Consider the following 22,821-nt stretch of genomic DNA (forward strand, 5'->3'; position numbering starts at 1 on the left):
TGTGTCTCTGTGTGAGTGAGTGTGAGCTGGGTCGGGGTTGCAGACTGTGTCCAGCGCCGGTTCTGTGTGAGTGTGTCTGTGTGAGTGTGTGTGTGTGTCTGTGTGTCTCTGTGTGAGTGAGTGTGAGCTGGGTCGGGGTTGCAGACTGTGTCCAGCGCCGGTTCTGTGTGAGTGTGTCTGTGTGAGTGTGTGTGTGTGTCTGTGTGTCTCTGTGTGAGTGAGTGTGAGCTGGGTCGGGGTTGCAGACTGTGTCCAGCGCCGGTTCTGTGTGAGTGTGTCTGTGTGAGTGTGTGTGTGTGTCTGTGTGTCTCTGTGTGAGTGAGTGTGAGCTGGGTCGGGGTTGCAGACTGTGTCCAGCGCCGGTTCCTGTGTGTGTTGTGTCTGTGAGTGTGTCTCTGTGTGAGTGTGTCTCTGTGTGAGTGTGTCTCTGTGTGAGTGAGTGTGAGCTGGGTCGGGGTTGCAGACTGTGTCCAGCGCCGGTTCTGTGTGAACTCTCTGACCGAGTTTCCTTTCTGCAGGAGCCGCCGCCGCTGCTGCTGTTGTTGCTGTTGCTGGTCTTACCGGGCACGGGCCGGGCCGCCGAGCTGCTTTACCGGGTCCGGGAGGAGTCACCGGCGGGCACCTACATCGGTAACCTGGCCACCGACCTGAGGCTGAACCGGAGCGAGCCGGGAGTCACCTATAACCTGGCGTCGGCGGCGGGCTCCGGCCGCTTCGTGGACCTGAACCGGGAGACCGGGGAACTGCGGACGTCGGCGGCGGTGCTGGACCGGGAGGAGCTGTGCCCGGATCCCGGTACCGGGAGCCTGGCGGAACCGTGCTGGCTGCTGCTCGATGTCCTGCTGCTGCCCCCCCGCCTGTTCCGCCTCCTCAAGCTCCGGCTCCGGGTCGAGGATGTTAACGACCAGGCGCCGCGGTTCCCCGCCTCCAGCCTCGGCCTCTCGGTACCGGAGAACGCGGAGCCGGGCTCCCGCTACCCTCTGGAACCGGCGGCCGAGGACCCGGAGCCCGGCCTCAACGGGATGCTCCGCTACCGGCTGCAGGGGACGGGCCCCGCCGCCTACTCCGGCGCCTTCTCTCTGGCCCAGGAGGACGGCGCGGTGCCGGGGAAGCCGGCTCCTTTCCTGGTCCTGGCGGCGCCGCTGGACCGGGAGTCCCGGGATCGGTATGTGATGGAGCTGGTGGCCGAGGACCGGGGCAGCCCGAGCCTGTCGGGGACGGCCACGGTAACGGTGTCGGTGAGCGACGTTAACGACCACTGCCCCGAGTTCCCGCAGAGCGAGCTCCGCCTCAGCGTGTTCTCCAACATCTCGGTGGGCAGCACCGTCACCCGGCTGCATGCCCAGGACCCCGACCTCGGATACAACGCCCGGGTCGTCTACTCGTACGGGGAGCGGGTCCCCGGGAGCTCCAGCCGCCTGTTCCGCCTGGATCCGGTCTCCGGTACCATCCGCCTGGCCGCCCCCATCCGGGAGGGCAGTGCCCGCTTACACCGGCTCACCGTGCTGGCTACCGGCACCGGCTGCGCCCCGGTCGCCCTCACCGTCAGCCTGAACGTTATCCCGGTGGGGGTTACCGGACCCCCGGTGCTCAGCCCCCGGTACATCGCCCTGCAGGCGGACGGCGTGCTTTACCTGAAGGAGAGTGAGCCCCCCCGGACCCCCTTGGCCTTCTTCACCGTTACCGGGGACCGGGAGCCGGTCCGCTGCTACCTGCACAGAGGGGAGGCAGCGGCGGCTTTCCGCCTGTCCCGGTACCAGGACCTCCCCGGTGAGTACCTCCTGGAGACCGGGCAGCCCCTGGACTATGAGCTCCAGCGGCGTTACCAGGTCACAGTGGTGGGGGAGAACGCAGACGGGCTAGCCAGCAGGGTCCACCTCCAAATCCAACTCATCGACGAGAACGACAACGCGCCGGTGTTCAGCAGCCCCTCAGTACAGCTCTTGGTGGAGGAGAACAACCTCCCGAACTGCCGCCTCGCCAGACTGAAAGCCACAGACGCTGACAGCGGAGAGATGGGTAACATCACCTACATGCTCAGCCCTGGGGTACCTCCGGTCTTCAGTGTGGACCCACTCAGCGGGACCCTCTCTGTATCCACCAGCTTAGACCGAGAGGAACACGACAGGTACAGACTCACCATCAGAGCTATCGATGGTGGGACACCGTCCCTGGAATCTACCGCCACCGTGATCATCACCGTCCTGGATGTCAATGACAACAGCCCCAGGTTCATCAACAAAGACTTCAACTTCTTTGTCCCTGAAGACTACCCGAGTTTTAGTGAGATTGGTGTGATTGGGGTTATGGATCCTGATGCTGGGACCAATGGCTGGGTCGCCTTGTCTATCCTTAATGGCAGTGAGCACTTTGTGATAGACACAGGCAAGGGAAACCTCATGGCAAGTGTGCCTTTGGACAGGGAACAGCAGAGCTCCTATATTCTTTGGATTCAAGCTACAGATGGAGGAGAACCTGCTCTTTCTGCTGTTGCTAAAGTGACAGTGCTTCTGATAGATGTCAATGATAACCCACCATTAGTCTTGTTCCCTCAGTCTAACCTCTCTTTCCTTCTCGTCCTCCCATCCACGGTTCCTGGCTCTTCCATTACTGAAGTGTATGCTGTTGATAAAGACACAGGAATGAATGCTGTCATTGCTTACAGCATCATTGGTCACAGAGGACCCCGTCCAGAGACTTTTGTCATTGATGCAGGCACCGGCAACATCACGTTGCATGAAGCTTTGGTGAAGAATGATTATGGATTGTATAGACTGCTGGTCAAAGTCAGTGATCATGGATATCCAGAGCCACTTCACAGCACTGTTATAGTTAACCTTTTCGTCAATGAAACATTGAGCAACGAGAGCTACATAGAAAATCTACTGAGGAAAGATCCTGGCATCAGGATAGAGGAGAGTCTACCAGAGACAAGAACTGACCCTTTTCAAACAAAACTAGATGTGTTTCCATGCGAGACTGTCTTGATAGCATTGTCAGCTTTATGCTTTGGACTCTTTGCCTTAGCTTTTGCATTGGTCTGCTACATTTCATTTCGAAGAAAGAAACACAGAAGAAAAGCTTATGGTGTGGCAGAGGTTGAGATCCCACTAAAGAAGACATTGGCTTCATTTTCATTGGAGAAAAAGTCATTTAATGATTTAGATCTATGAGTGGTATGATATAACTGATCAACTGTTTACACCAAATACCCAGACAGTACTTTGAAGTTACCAACATTCTGTGTTTCAAATGTGTTTGGTATGAAGAACTTCTAAGTTGCAGTGTTCCAAACTGATTAGCTTTTGAATAATAAAGAGTATTGTTTACAGATCAAAATTATATAATTTGGAGTAAGACTAACGTTTTCTTTATAAAACTGAATATTTTGTTAAAAAGCATAAATTTGCACACCTGGGTCTGTGATTGATCCCAAGATTTCATTTCATAAAAGCAACATGGCTGGACCTTGAACTCTCGAGAAATGAAACAGAAAATCCAAGACAATCACTGCTTCCATCTTTGGCTGACCAAGAGACCCAAGCAAATAAGGTAAACCTGCAACATCTATGTTTGAGAATTGCATTTGATTTCAATAATGAGATGACTTTCAGATTGTATTAACTCATAAAATACTATTTTAAAAGGTATGCTGCTATTGAGTTCAAATGAGTAACTCTGTCTATTAGAGCTTTACATTTGATAAGTGAAAAGTAAAATTGATGAGAAACTTGCATTATAGAATAGTTAATGGTCAGCTGGTTGATCAACCCAGTTCAATATTGGTATTCTTGTAATGTATTCTGTCAATGTGTTCTTCTGTATTTAGTTTTAATACCAACAGCCTTTTGTGTCACTTTACTAAACATTGGTGGGAGCTAAGAGTGATTTATGCTTCTCAAAGAAAAGGAGCTGCAAAGTGATTTATTTAAGATATCTTTTAAATAAAACATCAATTCATTGTTTTACTTTTGAGGAATATTTAACCTGCTGTCTGTCATTTCAGGTTGCCTTCAAATCAGAAACTATTGAGTGAAGCTACATAGATCAAATAACACAGCGGTAATGCATGTGTAACTTCACCAGATGTGACCCTAAGAATGTCACTTCTTCACGTCACTTTCTGACACTGTATGAACATTACTGAACTTGAGAGACTGTCACCGGACAAAAACATCTCAAGCAACTTGAAATAAGCAATTAATTGATCTTGCTTGATTTTCATCCATCTGGAATATGGGATTACAATTTATACAGTATACAATTATTTGACAAGATTATGAAAAAATAATATTTCTGTAAATTACTTAATTTTTGAGCTTGTTTATATAAGTTCTGCAGCAAAATGAAAATTCTTTGTAAATGGCTATTTATTTTTGAAATGATATCTCTGATTTAATTAAACTGTGTAAAAAAAGTCAGTATTCTTTTTCTTTTTCACATGTCCAGCAACTCAATAGGTTTTCTTTTGGAGCTTGTATATGTTGTGTTTTAGAAATGATATAAAGAGATGTTTGTAATTTAAAAACAATGAAAAACTTGAAGCAAGCAGTTGTTGAGAAGCCAAACCTTTTCTCCAGCACTGCTAGTTTTAAATATGTGAAATTATAATCAACGTTTTGTATTAATGCATGATGTATACTAGATGCTACACTTATACGATGAACAGCACTTATTTGCAATGTAAATCTCAGTGATGGCTTAACCAAAATAGTTTAACCCGAATTTGAAAAATTAATGACTCAGATAGGGAAACTTCCTTTCCATCAGGATTTTAATTATCCAGCTGTAGCTGTATTTCTACGTTCATACTGATGCAAAAATGTTTTGGCCATAGTCAGATACTAATGTTTCTCTCAAATGCAATAAAGACACATGGCATCACATTGCTCTGGGTTTACCACAAGGTCAGGTATTACTTTTGTTTTGGGTGTATTGACAGACTTTTAACAAAATCTTTGAGTAGTCTCAAAATAGGCAGCATGGTAGCTCAGTGGTTAGCACTGTTGTCTCCCAGTGCCAGGGACATGGGTTCAATTCCAGCCTCAGGCAACTGTGTGGAGTTTGCATGTTATCCTAGTGGCTGTGTGGGTTTTCTCAGAGTGATCTGATTTTCTCCCACGATCCAAAAGGATGTGCAAGCCAAGTGAATGGGCAGTGCTAAGTTGTCCATAGCGTAGGTTACTTAGAGTAAATATAGGGTAGGGGGATGGGTTACTCTTTGGTGGATTAGTGTGGACTTATTGGGCTGAAGGGCCTGTTTCCACACTGTAGGAATTCTAATTCAAATACTTTACAACTTTAACATTGAAATGCATTACTATCAAAAAGTGGAAGCCACTACTGCTTCATTTGTCTCTTGAAAAACCAACCTTAAGGGATGTGGAACTCTGTCTGTATAAGTAAACTATCCAAGTGTGTGTAAGTTGCATCTTGTGCACTACAACAACAGACCATGTTGTATGATCCTATTGAATGTCAGAGAAGACTGCAGGGGTTGGACTGTCTACTCTTGTTCCTATTTTTTATGGTTTTATCACAGAATCTGGCTTATTATTTAGCCAGATATATGGCAAACTTTGTACGTTCTATGCTCCCTCAAATTGCTATTTTATAAATGTAACAATGATATTCTCCATCTAATTTCTAGCAACATTTTGCATTCCTTCAGAGCATTCCTAACATTTTAATATTCATGATACTCAATACAAGTATAAAAAATAATGTTTTATAGAATATATCAGTAATGGTCATGAAAACTATACTAAGTTTGAATATTTGGGATTACTATTTCAAACCTTTCATACACAAAAGAGACTTTCGTCTCTAATTACAAATCACTCAAAATTCTACAAAATCATGAATGACAATCCCGTTCTCTAAAGAAATCACATTCACAGTGGAAAGCTTTGTATGTTTTCAATTTGCATGAAACCAATAGTGTTTTGGCAACTGCAGTTTTTGAGACTTTCATAATTTCTAGCTTGATAATTGTTTAATTTACTTCAATTTAAAAAGAAACCATTTTTTACCCCATTATCCATTGTTTCTCAGGATTGATGTACAATGTCATGCTGTAAGCTTCCTGTCCCGTAAACTGTCAATATCTTTGCAGACCAGTTCAAATGAACTATTTGGCATGTTAGAATTCCTGTTAAAGGAACTAGACAGTAATAATTTGCATTTTCATAACAATATTCATGAAAAGGAATGAAATTTCATGCAATGACCAACTTTACAAACAAGTAAAAGTCAGATAGTGAGTTGGTGTATCCATAGTGATCATTGAAGGCAGCGTACAGCAGCAGGCCAATCCAATAATCCTTAATGATATTTCATCCCTTGTTATCAGCCCTTTATCAAGATTGGAGGGGTGTAGAACAGCCTTATCATGTGAGCGTTTGCCGTTATGTAGAGTAAGGAGAAGCTAGGACCTTTCTTTAAAACAAAAAGGTTAAGAGACAATTTAACAGAAGTGTTCAACGTTATGAACAATCTTGAGAAGAATAACTTTCTGGTAGAAAGGTTGACATACAAAGAACACAGAATAAGGCAATTGGTGATAGAAATGGGGGAAGGTGAGAATTTTTATGTGGCAATTTATGATCTGAAACGCACTGCCTGTGAGAGTGATGAAAACAAGATTCAATTGCAAGTTTCAAAAGGAAATTGAATATATCGATGTTTTTAATCAACCTATTCAGACATGTTCTAACACATATCTGGAACAGCAAGCTCAACCTTCCCGGTCATAGGTCAGGAACCTACCACTGCACATGACCTCTTAATGCTCCTCCAGCACTTACTCATTCATGGTGTGAGAGAGAAGAGAATAACAGAAGATGTTTGAATCCAGCAATTTCCTCCTGTGCCTCTCTGCTGCCAACTAAGAGCAAAGAGTGTATTAAATAGATACTGTCCCTGGTTCAAAGGACAGGTACAGATATAATGGAGGCTGAATGGCCTCCTTTTGTGTTGTAGGATTCTATAATATTCCTGCATTGGCAGCAGAGATAACCTTTCTTTGATAAAGCAGACTCCTCTGACATTTGGGCCACCATGAAAGTAGATTATTGTAAATAATCGGCACGGTGGCTCAGTGGTTAGCACTGCTGCCTCACAGCGCCAGAGACCTGGGTTCAATTCCCGCCTCAGGCAACTGTCTGTATAGAGTTTGCACATTCTCTGTGTGGGTTTTCTCCCACAGTCCAAAGATGTGCAGGTCAGGTGAATTGGCCATGCTAAATTGCCCATAGTGTGAGGTGAAGAGGTATATGTAAGGGAATGGGTCTTGGTGGGTTGCTCTTCAGAGGGTTGGTGTGGACTTGTTGGGCTGAAGGGCTTGTTTCCACACTGTAAGTAATCTAATTAGAAGATAATGTAGGTTTAAGTGGATTTTGCTGATTCACTTTGTGGTTGATTAGTAGGAATCCAGCAGGTTGAATGAACAAAAGTAGATCCCATCAGATGTGATTGGTGGTCAGGGACATTTTCACAACAGACCAAATGGAGATGTGACTAAAATAAAGAACTGATCGATTTGCCTTAAAGTAGTTAACAAGAGACGAAGTAAAATGAAGACGATGGAAAAATATGCTGTCAGTCATTAATTATGACACCTCACTGAAATACAACTTTTAAAGAAGCATTCATCATCATTTAGTTATAATCACATTTTGACAAAGATAAATGCAAGGAAAGTAACCGATTGCACACAACTATTACTGAAACACGCGAATAGACACTATTCATATGAATTTAGAAGTTTTGGGCAGGTTTTGTGACAGTGTGTATTGGCCAGCTGTGTGCTTTACATCTCTCAACATAAACATCTAAAGAAACAATAACAGAAATAGCTGGAAAAACTCAGCAGATCTGGCAGTATTTGTGGAGAGAAAGCAGAGTTCTGAGGAAGGGTTACTGGACGTGAAACATTAATTCTGATTTCTCTTCACAGGTGCTGCAAGACTTGCTGAATTTTTCCAGCAATTCCTGTTTTTATTTCTGATTTCCAGCATCTACATTTCTTGTTTTTTTTTGTTTAGTGTTTAAACATTGAAAGATACGTAAAACACATTTCCGCATCCCTACCACATGATTAACAAATCCACGCAAAGTTCACGTATATTGACTTTAATCAGAATTTCAAAGCTCCATTCAGTTGGCGATTTGCTGTGAATGTGCTTGGAAAAATGATTTGCTGAGTGGGTTAATGAAGAATCCAAAAAAACCAGTTGGGCAATATTCAGAAAGGAAAGCTTTCTGATTGCCAGGTTTGCATATGAGTGCTGGTGTTATAAGCACGAAACTGCTGACTCTGTGTAAGTGAAACTATTGAAGTACAGAAGGGAACAATATGATAGTTATTCATGATTCGATATCCCATAATTCAGGCACAGGAATTCCACCTTGTGTCTCTGCCTACCCTTCCACTTCATCATTTACTTTGTGTTGTTTCACGCAGTTGGGATATACACACTTTTTACCTGCTGTTGGTTAAATGATAAGGGGAAAGTGAAAAGATCATATTTCAAAGACACATTGAATTATTTTCTACCTCCTCTGGATGGGGGTGGGGTGTTAATGTGCCATTTCAGGGATTAAGACTTCCAGATAGTACCTGAGGGAGAGACAGTGACCCTTCAAAGAAATTTAATTGCTTTTGTGATCAACCAAAAATAAGTGCCATTAAAACTTCTGCATACAAAAAATTGACTCATCATTTTGAGAACAGTTCACTTTCAAACCGAAACAGCCTTTTTTGTGGTGTGTTAGGACACAGCCCTGAGTGTTTTTATATTCAGGTGAAAGTGGGTGCTGCAGATGCTGGAGATTAGGGTCAAGATTAGAGTGGTGCTGGAAAAGCACAGCAGGTCAGGCAGCATCCGAGGAGCAGGAAAATTGACGTTTCAGGCAAAAGTTCCTGATGAAGGGCTTTTGCCCGAAACATCAACTTTCCTGCTCCTCAGGTGCTGTTTGACCTGGTGTGCTTTTTCAGCAACACTCTAATTCTGTTTTTATGTTCATCCAGGGGATGGAGGTGTTATTAGCTAGGCCAGCATTTATTGCCCATCCCTCATTGCCCAGAGGGCAGTTAGGAGTGAATCATAGTGTTGTGGGTCTGGAGTCACATATAGGCCAGACCAGGTAAGGACAGCAGGTTCCCTCCCTAAAGGGCACTGTTGAACCTGATGAGTCATTTCCAATAATCAACAGTTTCACAATTATCATTCGACTTTAATTTCAGGTTGTTATTGAATTCACAATCCACCATCTGCTACAGCAGGGTTTGAACCCAGGTCTCCAGGGTATTACCTGGATCTCAGGATCAATAGCCCAGTGACGATACCACTTGACCTTCACCTCCCATGTGAGCCTTAAAGGCTGCCATATCCTCTCTCCAGACGTTCCCAACAGTACCCCTCCACCGACACTCTTATTCGTTTGGCCGAACTGGTCCTCACCCTTAACAATTTCTCCTTTGAATCCTCCCACTTCCTCCAGACCAAAGGGGTAGCCATGGGCACACGTATGGGCCCCAGCTATGCCTGTCTCTTTGTTGGCTACGTAGAGCAGTTGATCTTCCGTAATTACACCGGCACCACTCCCCACCTCTTCCTCCGCTACATTGATGACTGCATTGGCGCCACCTCGTGCTCCCGCGAGGAGGTTGAGCAATTCATCAACTTCACCAACACATTCCACCCTGACCTTAAATTTACCTGGACCATCTGACACCTCCCTCCCCTTCCTGGACCTCTCCATCTCCATCAGTGACGACCGACTTGACACTGACATCTTCTACAAACCCACCAACTCCCACAGCTACCTGGATTACACCTCTTCCCACCCTACCTCCTGAAAAAATGCCATCCCGTATTCCCAATTCCTCCGCCGTATCTGCTCCCAGGAGGAGCGGTTCCACCATAGAACACACCAGATGGCCTCCTTCTTTACAGACCGCAATTTCCCTTCCCACGTGGTCAAAGATGCCCTCCAACGCATCTCGTCCACATCCCGCACCTCCACCCTCAGACCCAACCCCTCCAACCGCAACAAGGAAAGAACGCCCCTGGTGCTCACCTTCCAACCCACAAACCTCCGCATAAAACAAATCATCTGCCGACATTTCCACCACCTCCAAAAAGACGCCACCACCAGGGACATATTTCCCTCCCCACCCCTTTCCACCTTCCGCAAAGACCATTCACTCTGTGACTACCTGGTCAGGTCCACGCCCCCCTACGACCCACCCTCCCATCCTGGCACTTTCCCCTGCCACCGCAGGAACTGTAAAACCTGCGCCCACACCTCCTCCCTCACCTCCATCCAAGACCCTAAAGGAGCCTTCCACATCCATCAAAATTTTACCTGCACATCCACTAATATCATCTACTGTATCCGTTGCTCCCGATGCGGTAACCTCCAGCAACTCGATCCCCTGACCTGTCCGGACTTGTCCGACCTGCCCAGCTCCTTTTCCACCTATCCACTCCACCCTCTCCTCCCTGACCTATCACCTTCATCTCCTTCCCCACTGACCTATTGTACTCTACGCTACTCTCTCCCCACCCCCACCCTCCTCTAGCTTATCTCTCCCCCCTTCAGGCTCTCTGCCTTTATTCCTGATGAAGGGCTTTTGCCCGAAACGTCGATTTTGCCTGTCCTCGGATGCTGCCTGAATTGCTGTGCTCTTCCAGCACCACTGATCCAGATATCCTGAATGCAACCTGTACCTCGACTTTCTGACTTTGTACTGAGGTACAATATCACTGCTCTACAAAACCTTCAGGACTACAAAACATAGGAGCGAAAGTAGACCATCCAGCTCATCAAATTTGATATGAATTGGAAGGGTTTAGAGGATGTGGGACAAATGCTAGCTAATAGGAGCAGGTCAAATTGGGATGTCTGGTTGGTATGGACAAGTTGAGCCGAAGGGTCTGTCTCCATGCTTTGTGGCTCTATGATTCTGTGATCTGCCATCAATAACATCATGCTTATCTGATCAGCTTCAACTCTACTTTCCTGCCTTTTTCCTACAATCCTTGATTCCATTATTGATTATTAATCTGTCTGTCTCAGCCTTGAATATACATAATGACACAACTTCTCCAGCCCTCTGTGGTAAAGAATTTCACAGAGCCATTACTTTCTGAGATACAAAATTGCTCCTTATATGTGTCTTAGATGTGTGTCACCTTATTCTGAGGTTATGCCCTCTGGTCTGAAACTCTTCCACAAGGGGAAGTAGTCTTTCTATGTCAACCCTATCAAATCCCTAAGAAATTTTAATGTTTCAATAGGATTGCTTTTCATTCTTATAAATGTCCTTTGTCATGCTTTAGTCATTCTTGACAATGTCTATAATTGATAACAGTGTAAAACTGTACAAAGAGCAATTAGTCTTATTAAAGACATCTTCCTATCAGTAAAACTCTTTTCTCTGTTGGCCACTGCTTTCTCTTAGATTTTGTTTTACTTATTACAAAATATTGATGGAAATGAATAATAATAAACTGAATTTGAAAATCCAGGGATTACAATCCCAAACTCGTGTTGAGTACACGGTCAAAACATAATTCCAGCAACATAAAATGAAAATATTGTCAGTTGGAGAATGTCACAGAGCTTTACAGTCTTAAGTTGTCGAGCGGGGAGTTGGCTGATATTTGTGGATAAATTATAAACATTGGAAAGATAAATCTGTGGGTAAGATTACTTAACAGAAAGTTAATTGGAGGAAAAATAACTTTTTGCATCTCAATGTACCCAATGTCAGTTTCATGTATTCCACTTCTAACCCATTGGAAAACCAACTCCCTTTTCATTCAATTTTTAAGGGCTCTGGCTAAATAATACTTAACCCTGAGTTCAAAGGTATGCGTTGAAACCTTACTTTAATGTCTTGGGTACATCGTCACTTGGAGGGTTATGCAGTGGCTCAGTGGTTGGCACTGCTGTCTCATATTGCCAGGGGCTTGGGTGTGATCCCATCCTCAGGTTGAGAGTCAATGTGGAGTTTGCATATTTTCTGCAGATTTGTGTCCTGTGTAATGCAGACCAGGGGGGTTGGCTGTGGGTTAATTTGGGCATAAGGTGGGAAGAAAAATTTTTTTGGAGGGTCAGGGCAGACTTGATGGGTTGAGTGGCCTCCATCTGCATTGCTTCCCTTACCCCCATCCCCAGTTCAGTAGAAGGGTTATATCCAAAACATTGACTTCTCTACCTCCTGACGCTGAGTGGAAATTGGCAGCCCTGAAAACACAGACTGCACAGCAAAGTAACATAACTGGCAGTGAATCACTCTGGATTCTCATCAAAAGATTGGAAAAACAATTGTATAATCTTTCTGTTATTGTGGTTCAATTAATTTTTATGAATTACACGAGAAATTATATATTTAGCATTTTAACTCTGATGTTGCCCAAAATTAGATTACTTACTGCGTGGAAACAGGCCCTTTGGCCCAACAAGTCCACACCGACCTGCCGAAGCACAACCCACCCAGACCCAGTCCTCTACATTTACCCCTTCACGTAACACTACGGGCAATTTAGCACGGCCAATTCACCTGACCTGCACATTTTTTTTGGATTGTGGGAGGAAACCCACACAGACACAGGGAAAATGTGCAAACTCCACATAGAGAGTCACCTGAGACAGGAATTGAACGTGGGTCTCTGGCGCTGTGAGGCAGCAATGCTAATCACTGTGCCACTGTGCCGCTAGCAAGACTCTGGTTAAAACCACTTTTACTAAAAGGTTAAATGATATTATTAGTTGCTGCCATCCCACTTGACGATTTCTCTTGCACTTTGACTGAAATGAACATGCAGCAATTAAGTTTCCATTCTGATGTGCAATCTGCAAAAAAATTTTTTTGGAGGGTCAGGGCAGACTTGATGGGTTGAGTGGCCTCCATCTGCATTGCTTCCCTTACCCCCATCCCCAGTTCTGTAGAAGGGTTATATCCAAAACATTGACTTCTCCACCTCCTGACACTGAGTGGAAATTGGCAGCCCTGAAAACACAGACTGCACAGCAAAGTAACTTAACTGGCAGTGAATCACTCTGGATTCTCAGCAAAAGATTGGAAAAACAATTGTATAATCTTTCTGTTATTGTGGTTCAATTAATTTTTATGAATTACACGAGAAATTATATATTTAGCATTTTAACTCTGATGTTGCCCAAAATTAGATGACTTACTGCGTGGAAACAGGCCCTTTGGCCCAACAAGTCCACACCGACCCACCGAAGCACAACCCACCCAGACCCAGTCCCCTACATTTATCCCTTCACGTAACACTACGGGCAATTTAGCATGGCCAATTCACCTGACCTGCACATTTTTTTTGGATTGTGGGAGGAAACCCACACAGACACAGGGAAAATGTGCAAACTCCACATAGAGAGTCACCTGAGACAGGAATTGAACGTGGGTCTCTGGCACTGTGAGGCAGCAATGCTAACCACTGTGCCACTGTGCCGCTAGCAAGACTCTGGTTAAAACCACTTTTACTAAAAGGTTAAATGATATTATTAGTTGCTGCCATCCCACTTGAAGATTTCTCTTGCACTTTGACTGAAATGAACATGCAGCAATTAAGTTTCCATTCTGATGTGCAATCTGCAAGTGTAATGTTTTGAACCAGTTGCCTATTGATACCTTTCCAATTCATGCACAGCAAATGCAAAACACTTAATGTTACAGATATAATGTCTCCAGCAGAATGGTTGAAGATTTTATCTTTCATTTTTAAACTAAATAATGAGCATTCATGGCTGTTGCTTTACTTTTTCTTCAATGATGTAGCTCAGTGTAAATTCTAAAAAGGAAAACAATCTTGTTTGCACAGTAAAACGTAAATTCGAAAGCTCTTCTAAACATTGAAGACACCATGTAGGATGGCAGATGGCTGATGGAGAGATGTAGATGGTAATTCAATCACACAGTTCTGATGACACCATAAACAAAGCAAAACTTTGGTAGTTTATGAATATCAGCCAAACCTTGTGATTAAATTACTACCGAAGGCACATTTGGATTTGTTACCCTTTACAGCATGTCATTTATTATTTTACCCCAAAATAAATCCTTGACTCGGTGTTGTGAACTGTCTGAAAGATCAGTAAAAGTAAAAGAACTGAAGGTCTGAAGCAGCACTTCAGTGGTGTAATCAGGGAGGCTGCTTGCAAAATGGAAACATGATACATTTTATAGTGTTTTTTTCAGTCTGGTGTTATTTTAATCTGTCATGGGTCATGATCAGGGTTTAAATAAACTGATTAAACATTATGCTGTGCATTGTACTGTGCTGCACACCATAAGAAAAAGTGTATTGCTACAGCTCGATCTTAGCCTGACACAGAGCAATTTACAGTTGATGACATTCAGTTGAACTGCAGTTTCTGTTGTAATACAAAGAGTGAGCTCCCACATGCAGCAACTTGATAAGGGTTATAGAATCTGGTTTATTGATGGTAGTTGACCACGGCTTTTCTTTGAATTAGTGTTGTTGGGTTTTCTACATTTCCCGGACAGGGCAGTCAGACCTTGGTTTAACAGCTCATCTGAAAGATGACATCTTCCATCCTGCAGTCAGTCTGGATTATGTGCACAAGTATTTGGATTGGGATTACTTATCTCATTCAATTGCTTTAATTTTCACAGTCGAGAGCATGGTGCTGAAAAAGCACAGCAGGTATCCGGGGAACAGTATCCGAGGAACAGGAGAATCGACATTTCGGGCAAAAGCCATTCCTGATGAAGGGCTCTTGCCCAAATCATCGACTCTCCTGCTCCTCGGACGCTGCCTGACCATGCTCTCGACTCTGATCCCAGCATCTGAGTCCTCATTTTCTCCTATTTAATATTCACAATTTGTTTATTCCAATGCATGGTACCTTTAACTTTTGTGATTTAGCTATTCACATACTGTATGTTAAAGGAGAAAGTGTATCAATTACTGGCAAACTCCATGTGGTAGTGTAGAGGTGAACAATGGTTGGAAATTAAGCCTATAACCCTTTGACTCATAGAAGAATGTTATGATAAAAATTATATTTTATTATAAATTCATCATTTCTAATGCTCAGCTAAAATAACCCTGATTTTTCTCTCTCTCAGAATCAGGTACAGGTCGACCATTGTATCCGCGGAATCATTTTCCATGGTTTCCTGTTGGACTGTAACCTGATTTTTAACTTTGTACACCCCAGTCCAACACCAACACCTCCAAATCAGTTACCCTGAGTTTACCATGGCCAGAACATATTACAGGGAACCTTCTGGAACCAGTGACCATGGGCCTGCTGGGAAGGTAAATCTCCCATTTAAATGAATGGGATTGTGACAATCCGTGGTTTCGGGATTCCTTGGTAGGTCTTGAAGCGTATCCCCATGGGTATGGGGAGCTACTGTATAAGGCAAATAGACAAAAATCGCACAATGTGTTTATATCATAGGAATACCTTATATATTCACATGAAATTATTTTGTTAGGTATTTGGCTGATGTTGACAGGTTCTGAACGCGCTTGAACTATATTAAAGACAGAGAATTTCACACAATCACAATAAAGCATGTACATTCTAACATTGACCATGTACAGCTCTTGTCCTGTTTTCACTTTCATCCTAATGTACGAGAAAAGCTTGATCCCATTTTCCATAAGTGTTTAGACGTTTTGCAGCAAGAATGAATATCAGTCAGTGCCAGCTGATTACACAGAAGAAAGTTACTTTATAATTCATGGAAAGAAGTAATCAAAATGCAATAAGAGCTGAGAACCTCAATTATAATTTATTATGACAGTAAATAAGCAACTTCCTTTCAATGTTATTCCACATATCAAATCTTTGGAGTTCTAAGCAAGTACAGAGCTTATTTGATGCATACCCTGGAATCAGATCTTCTAAGTATATTTTGAAAAATTAAAATAAATTCCTTCATAGAATCCCCCACTGTTATTTTAGGACAGGACTGATTGGAGTTTGTGTCAAAAATGAGCTTCACTGGAGAAAGGAGAAGCTTTAAGTCATTTTTATGAGACTGGAAGTGACAGGAATGCTTTTCCAGACTAATAAATGAATCTGGACTGGCATGGTGGTTCCATGGTTAGCACTGCTGTCTCACAGTACCAGGGAACCAGGTTTGATTCCAGCTTTGAGTAAGTGTGTGGTGTTTACATGTTCTCCTTGTGTCTGAGTGGGTTTCCTCCAGGTGCTCTGGTTTCTACCCACAGTCTAGAGTTGTGCAGGATAGGTGGAGTGGTCATGGTAAATGTAAGGTTATGTGGATAAGGTGAGAGTTGCTCTTCGGAGGGTCAGTGCAGATTCAATGGGCTGAATGGCTTCTTTCTGCACTGTAGAGCTTCTGTTCTATCTTTCACCCGCATCACCATGAATCACCACACACTGAGCTCTCAGCTTGCTACCAGCAGATAGACTGTTGGTGACTTGATGCTTTGGCAAACTTAAGTCAACAATTTGTAACAGAATGCTATTTAAACATGACATAACCCTCAACATGGCTGTCCCTCAAAACTACCCGAATGGATAAACTATCCGGTGCTTGAATGGAAAACCAGCCTTGAATGAATTTAAAGAGCTTTGAATTGGCATTTTCCCAATCCAACTCCAAGGAGATTGAAATGACACATTGGTTTTGTTTGTTTCCTTGTGGGACATGAATGTTGCTGGCTGGCCAATTGTTCTTGAGAAGGATTACAGAGATAAAAGAAGAATGCTGCTGTTACATTCCCATGCAATTGCATGGTTAGCTATCAGGTCAGTAAATGTTCAGACTGTCCATGGACTGATAAGTGTCTTTGTACCCCATTGAATCTAGCCATTGTCCTTTGACCATCATTGTCATCACTGAATTCCACCAATATTAACATCCTGGGGTTACCATTTACCAGAAACCAAACTATTCTCACCAACTGTATACAACAGTTACAAGAGCAGGTCAGAGGCTGCACTACATAGCTTACCTACTCGGCACAAGTCAGCGATGTGATGGAATACTCCCCTCTGGCTTTGATGAGTGTAGCTTTAGCACCTTCCAAATCCTTCCGAAAGGGCAGCAAACACATGGGAACCCCACCCTTGGAGGTTCCCCTCCAAGCCACTCAATTATCCTGACTTGGAAATATGTCACCTTTTCCTCAGTAACACCGAGTCAAAACTAAGAGGATTGTGGGTCTGCCCACCCCAAATGGATTGTATCAGTTCAGGAAGGCAGCTCCCTACAACCTTCATTAGGGCAATTAGGGATGGGGAAAAATTGCTAGCCCAGCCTGTGATGCCCACATCACATGAGTGAATAAAAGAAGTCTAAGGTAGACCTCAAACATGAAGCACACATGAACTATTTTTAATGCCTCATTTTGTGAATAGTTAAAAAAAACCTTAACATTCTACAAGTATTTCCAGAAATATTTACCAAAGTGTATATCACAAAATTATTCGGAATTCTTTTGTATTACACACTCATCTGTTACCGGACTTTGAAGTTACTTTAATTCATCTGATAAATTAAAGAAGAATGAGATTAAAATGCATTCTTAAATCATTCATTGTCCAAGGACTGTAAGAGAGATGGAGGTGGAAGCTTGGAAGGCAGCACCTAGCTTAATGATGATGTTAATGAGTTTCTATGGAATTGGAAGAAAGCTTTCATAAATAAATAATTGGAGGTGAAGCAGTGACAGTGAGAGGAGTGTCAGAGATGTGACTTCCCAGTGAGATGGTGAACCAAGGCTGCAGCCATGTGCCATTTCAGGTGGATGTTAAAGACTTTATTCAAAGAAGCCAAGCAATGTTGCTCCCTCAGTGAATACTACAAAAAAACAATGCTCATCTGTTCCATGGTTATTTAGGAAACTCAGGAATATATTTCACAAACATGACCACATTCAAATAAAGGCAGTCTATTGCTTGTAAAGTGCTTAGCGACATCCTGACATCAAGAAACCTATTATTAAATAATAATCCTGTCTTCTTATCTAAGTTAAACCTCAGCTATTTTTTAAAGAGATGCATGGGGCAAAGAAAGCATTCCATTCTCTCCCGTACAAAGCCAGCATTCTCAGTTCACACCACCCACCAGCTTCTGATGATGCATTGGAGATCTCTGTTGAGAGTTTGCAATGTCCGCTTTTTCCACATGTGACATGGGCCAGCTGATCAAGAAGCTCTCAGGCTGGTACACAGCACGTGGCCAAACCCATTGAGCCACCTTTACAGATAGTGGATGAAATGGGGAGCTGTTCTAAGTGTATTTGTACTTCAGTACTTGCTAAATGCCTAGAATCATTAAGTACTGATAAATACTTCCCCCATTCAAAGAGGAACAGGAGAGATTCATGGTGTTTGATCAATATTAACCCTCAACTGCATCATTAAAATGTATTGACAAAAATGGAAATTGCTGGAAAAGCTTAGAAAGATCTGTGGAGAGAAATAGACTGGACCTGAAATGTTAACTCTGACTTCTCTCACAGATGCTGCCAGACATGCTGAGCATTTCCAGCAATTTCTACTTTTGTCTGATTTACAGCATCTGCAGTTGTTTCAGTTTTTATTAAAATGTATTATCTGGTTATTTATCTCATTTATTTTTTGTGGGAGGTTAGCATATGCACATCCTCACTGGTGTACACCTAAAATCATTCAAAGACAGTTGGTATCAAAGACATTCTGTTTCCTTTCTTAACTGATTTTTAGGTTCCAACTTTCATAAAAACTTTGGAAAGTGGATAGCATCTTTGTCTATAACTCCCAGGATATTAATGAAGCTGTTCAGAGGCATAGAGTCCTCTGCAGTGACAGTTTTGTTCTGATTGAGGTAAATATCTGATGTTTGTTGGTGATATCCCATCATTGTAATTTTTGAGTTAATTTGTTTTTAGCAAGTCTTTTTGCTCAGTCTAATTGCTGAATGAGCTAACAAGTGTTTTTCGCAAGTCTGACACAGTAGCAATGTCATTGGAAAGTTCTTATCTGTAAGTTGACCATCATTGATCCAACCGGAGCAGCAATGGGATTAGAATCTCATTTCAATCCATTCTATCAGCTGCTCAACAACAGCCCTGATGAAATGTCGTACACATTAGACATCTGATCGAACCTTTAGCCAGAGTTTCCTTTGTCCCTGAGCAGCCAGCCCTGTAACCAATGGGAGACAATAAATCTTTAAGTGCTCCACAATATAAGAGTTGCGTCAGTCCCCACAGATATCCAGCCCAGCCATAGAGCTTTTAAAATTCATTTTCAGTATGACAGTTTCACCAGCTAAACCAGCATTTAGTGCCCATCATTAATTGTCCAGAGGGCAGTTACAAGTCAACGACACAGCTGTGGGCTTGGAGTCACATGTAGTCCAGGTAAGGGTAGCAATTTCCTTCCTAAAGGGCATTAGTGAGCCAGATGGGGTTTTCCAACAATTGACAATGGATTTGTGGTCACCATCAGACTCTTGACTTTTATTGAATTCACATTAGACCATCTGCCATGGGAGGATTTGAACCTGGGTCCCAGAACATTATTGGGGTTTCTGATTAACAGTCCAGTAATAATACCATTAGGCCATCATCTCCCCAACTTGGGTAATGCAGTCACCTTTTAGCCAAAGATGTGAAATCCTTCTTAGTTCATAAAGACAAATCTACAACACCTTGCACACGTGGGAAACTAACTGTTACAGCACAGCCCACTGCCTGTCAGCCCAGCTCCCTGCATCCAGGGGGACCCTCACCACCCCAAATCCTGGGCTTTTTGCTATAAAGCAGCAGAGACATGCATTCAGAAACACCTTTCCCATCCTCAGAACATTTACAAAGCATTTTATAGTCAATGAAGTGTTTTTGAAGTGTAGTCATTGTTATAATGTGAACAACATGACAGACAATTGTGCATATACCAATCTCCCACAAAAGATAAATGAGATAAATAACCTGATCACGTATTTATTGATACTGGTTGAGGGCTAAATATCAGTCAAATATCATGAATATCTCTTGTTCCTCTTTGAATGGGAGAAACATTTAATCAGCACCTAGTCTAAACAACAAATGACAGAACACATTTATTAAAAATAATAGATTATCAGTAGCAATTAAATGATGTAGCATATTATAATAGTTCATTGCTTCTTGCAAAAGGAAAATAACAAGGAGTCACAATCCTTCGTTAATATGCTGAATAAAATCTGCCTTCAGATTGAAGGCTGGTCCTAATGAGGTACCGATGCAATAAATAATTAAAAAGGGGAAGACAGTTGATTATCTCACCAAAATATCACTGAATGATAATGACTAAACTAAGGAAGTCTGTGCACTGCAGGATGGATTCGATGCATGTTGAGTGGGTATATTTCTGTCGTTCAAACTGGTGAAAAACAGAAGGCAATCTGAAAACAAGAGAATCAGGTGGTGATTTTAGTACAATATTGAGCTTTCCACAATATGAAACTGTATTTGTGTAAAACTTGTTACTTTCACATCAAAACTTTAACAATAGGCAAAGAGCTGGCATTTATACAGCAACATCCACAACATCAGGATCCCTCAAAGACTGACAATCAATAGACTATTCTTAAATGTTGCAGTATAGAAAGTTAAATGCTAACTAAAGTCTTCTTAATTGGTTTTACTGTTAGTGGACATCATTGGGGAGAAAATTCAGAATTCTGAAGTGCAAAGAGACTTGGGAGTTCTAGTCCAGGATTCTCTCAAGGTAAACTTGCAGGTTGAGTCAGTAGTTAGGAAGGTAAATACAATGATGGCATTTATTTTGAGAGGACTTGAATATAAAAGCAAGGATGTACTTCTGAGGCTCTATAAGGCTCTGGAGAGGCCACATTTGGAGTACTGTGCGCAGTTCTGGGCCCCATATCCCAGGAAGGATGTACAGGCCCTGGAACGTGTTCAGAGGAAGTTCATGAGAATGGTCCCAGGAATGAAAAGCTTAACATATGAGGAATGTTTGAGGACTCTGGATCTATACTCAATGAAGTTTAGAAGTATGAGGGGGGAGTTGGTTGAAAATTACAGAACACTGAACGGCCCAGACAGAGTAAATGTTGGGGAGATGTTTCCATTGGTAGGAGAGACGAGGACCCAAGGGCACAGTCTTAGTGTAAAGGGAAGGCCTTTTAGAACAGAGATAAGGAAAAACTGCTTTAGCCAGAGAGTGGGGAATCTATGAAATGCATTACCACAGCAGGCTGTGGAGGCCAAGTCATTGAGTATATTTAAGACTGAGATCAATAGGTTCTAGCGTGTCAAGGGGAATCAAGGGTTATGGGGAGAAAGCGGGAGATTGGGGATGAGAAATGTATCAACCATGATTGAATGGTGGAGCAGGCGCAATGGGTTGAATGGCCTAATTTCTGCTCCCAAGTCTTCTGGTCTTATGGTCTTATTCACAGTTAACTTTTCATTTTGACTATTGTTCCTCAGTTAGGTTATGAGTTATTGCATCTCAAGCCTAGGCAGTCTCACTGAAACCAAGAACAGGACTATACTATAATCTTCATATAACTGCCGTAAATATGAACATCAACATAGTCTCTGTATCAAATAACAGGCCAAGAAGAAGTCACCTGATTCCCTGGTGAAAGAGCAAAGGAATGGCATAGACGTTCCAGGGGACTTTGGTAGTGACCAGCTTCTCTGTCGTAAAATCCAAATTGAAGTAAGCCTGCAATAAAATAGTTCCCATTTCTCCAACTTGAGAGAGCTGTGGATAGACACCAATAGGGGGGGAACTAACTGAATGGCTGTTCCGAAGATCAGATAGTTGCATGATGTATTGAATACGGATGGACTTTATGTTCCTTTGATTCCATTCTGGTTAAGTATATATGCTGCATCATTTAATTGCTACTGATAATCTATTATTTTTTGTAAATGTGTTCTGTCATTTGTTGTTGAAGTTAGGTACTGATAAAATGAGGAACAGGAGAGATCCATGGTTTTTGACTGATATTTAACCCTCAACCAGCATCATTAAAGTATATTATCTGGTTACTTATCTTTTGTGGGAGATTGATAAATGTTCAATCTAGATACATGTACAGACAAAATCATTTTCTGGATGCACAAACACAGGACCATACTTTCTAATTTACTGAAATTGTTTAAGTTAAGTTCAATCCTCTCTACAGCAAATTATTAATATGTGTAATTTTACCACAAGAAACTTCGGAGTCAATGGGTGGGATCTTCTCATCATGGAGTACAAAGCAAAGATTCAATTTCACAATACTGTAGGGGGTTAAAGCTTTGCTATTAACTTCTCAGAACCTTCTGCTTTTCCAAATTTGTATGTTGGGAAATTTTTTTGCATTATTAGCATCCGTGAAAATCCATTAATATCCAAGCCTGTTAGAATTATACATTCAAGGTTACAAATATGGAGGCAAATATGGGAAACAAGTGGACACACAAACCCCACTTTTCAATATCAGGCATGTATCTTGCAGAGTAGAATTCTTTATCACAGTAAATACCAAACTTCTTCAGTAACGGCGATCTCATAATCAAGGTACCGGAGGGTGATGTCTGCCCCATGCCTGGTGACTGCCCAGCCAACGCAGCCATACTGGCTGATCCCAACAACCCACCCGAGGTCGAAAAGTGGAGCTCAACTTTCGAGGGGACTTACCCCAAGAAGGCTCAACTGAAAAAGTTCAGATAAAGGTTGGTAATGTAGAAAAGAACAACAGGGAATGAAATTTGCAGAGTGGTCATTGAGGGCACTGCAAGGATCATGAAGAGTGGAGAGAGGAAACAGGGATGTAGAAGGGAG

At 42.6% G+C, this 22,821-nt stretch overlaps 1 protein-coding gene across 1 annotated transcript in view; it reads left to right on the forward strand.

Moving 5' to 3' along the window:
• LOC122550430 (protocadherin-20) overlaps positions 1 to 4,964 on the forward strand; it is an 8,013-nt gene extending 3,049 nt beyond the window's left edge. The window contains exons 2-3 of the mRNA XM_043691159.1: positions 519 to 3,552; positions 4,007 to 4,964. Coding sequence (XP_043547094.1) covers positions 519 to 3,173 — 2,655 coding nt within the window. The 3' untranslated portion in view covers positions 3,174 to 3,552; positions 4,007 to 4,964. The remainder of the gene's footprint in view (positions 1 to 518; positions 3,553 to 4,006) is intronic.
• The last annotated feature ends 17,857 nt before the right edge of the window (positions 4,965 to 22,821 follow it).

The sequence above is a fragment of the Chiloscyllium plagiosum genome, chromosome 6 (assembly GCF_004010195.1).
Source record: "Chiloscyllium plagiosum isolate BGI_BamShark_2017 chromosome 6, ASM401019v2, whole genome shotgun sequence".
In the NCBI taxonomy this organism is placed as follows: Eukaryota; Metazoa; Chordata; class Chondrichthyes; order Orectolobiformes; family Hemiscylliidae; genus Chiloscyllium; species Chiloscyllium plagiosum.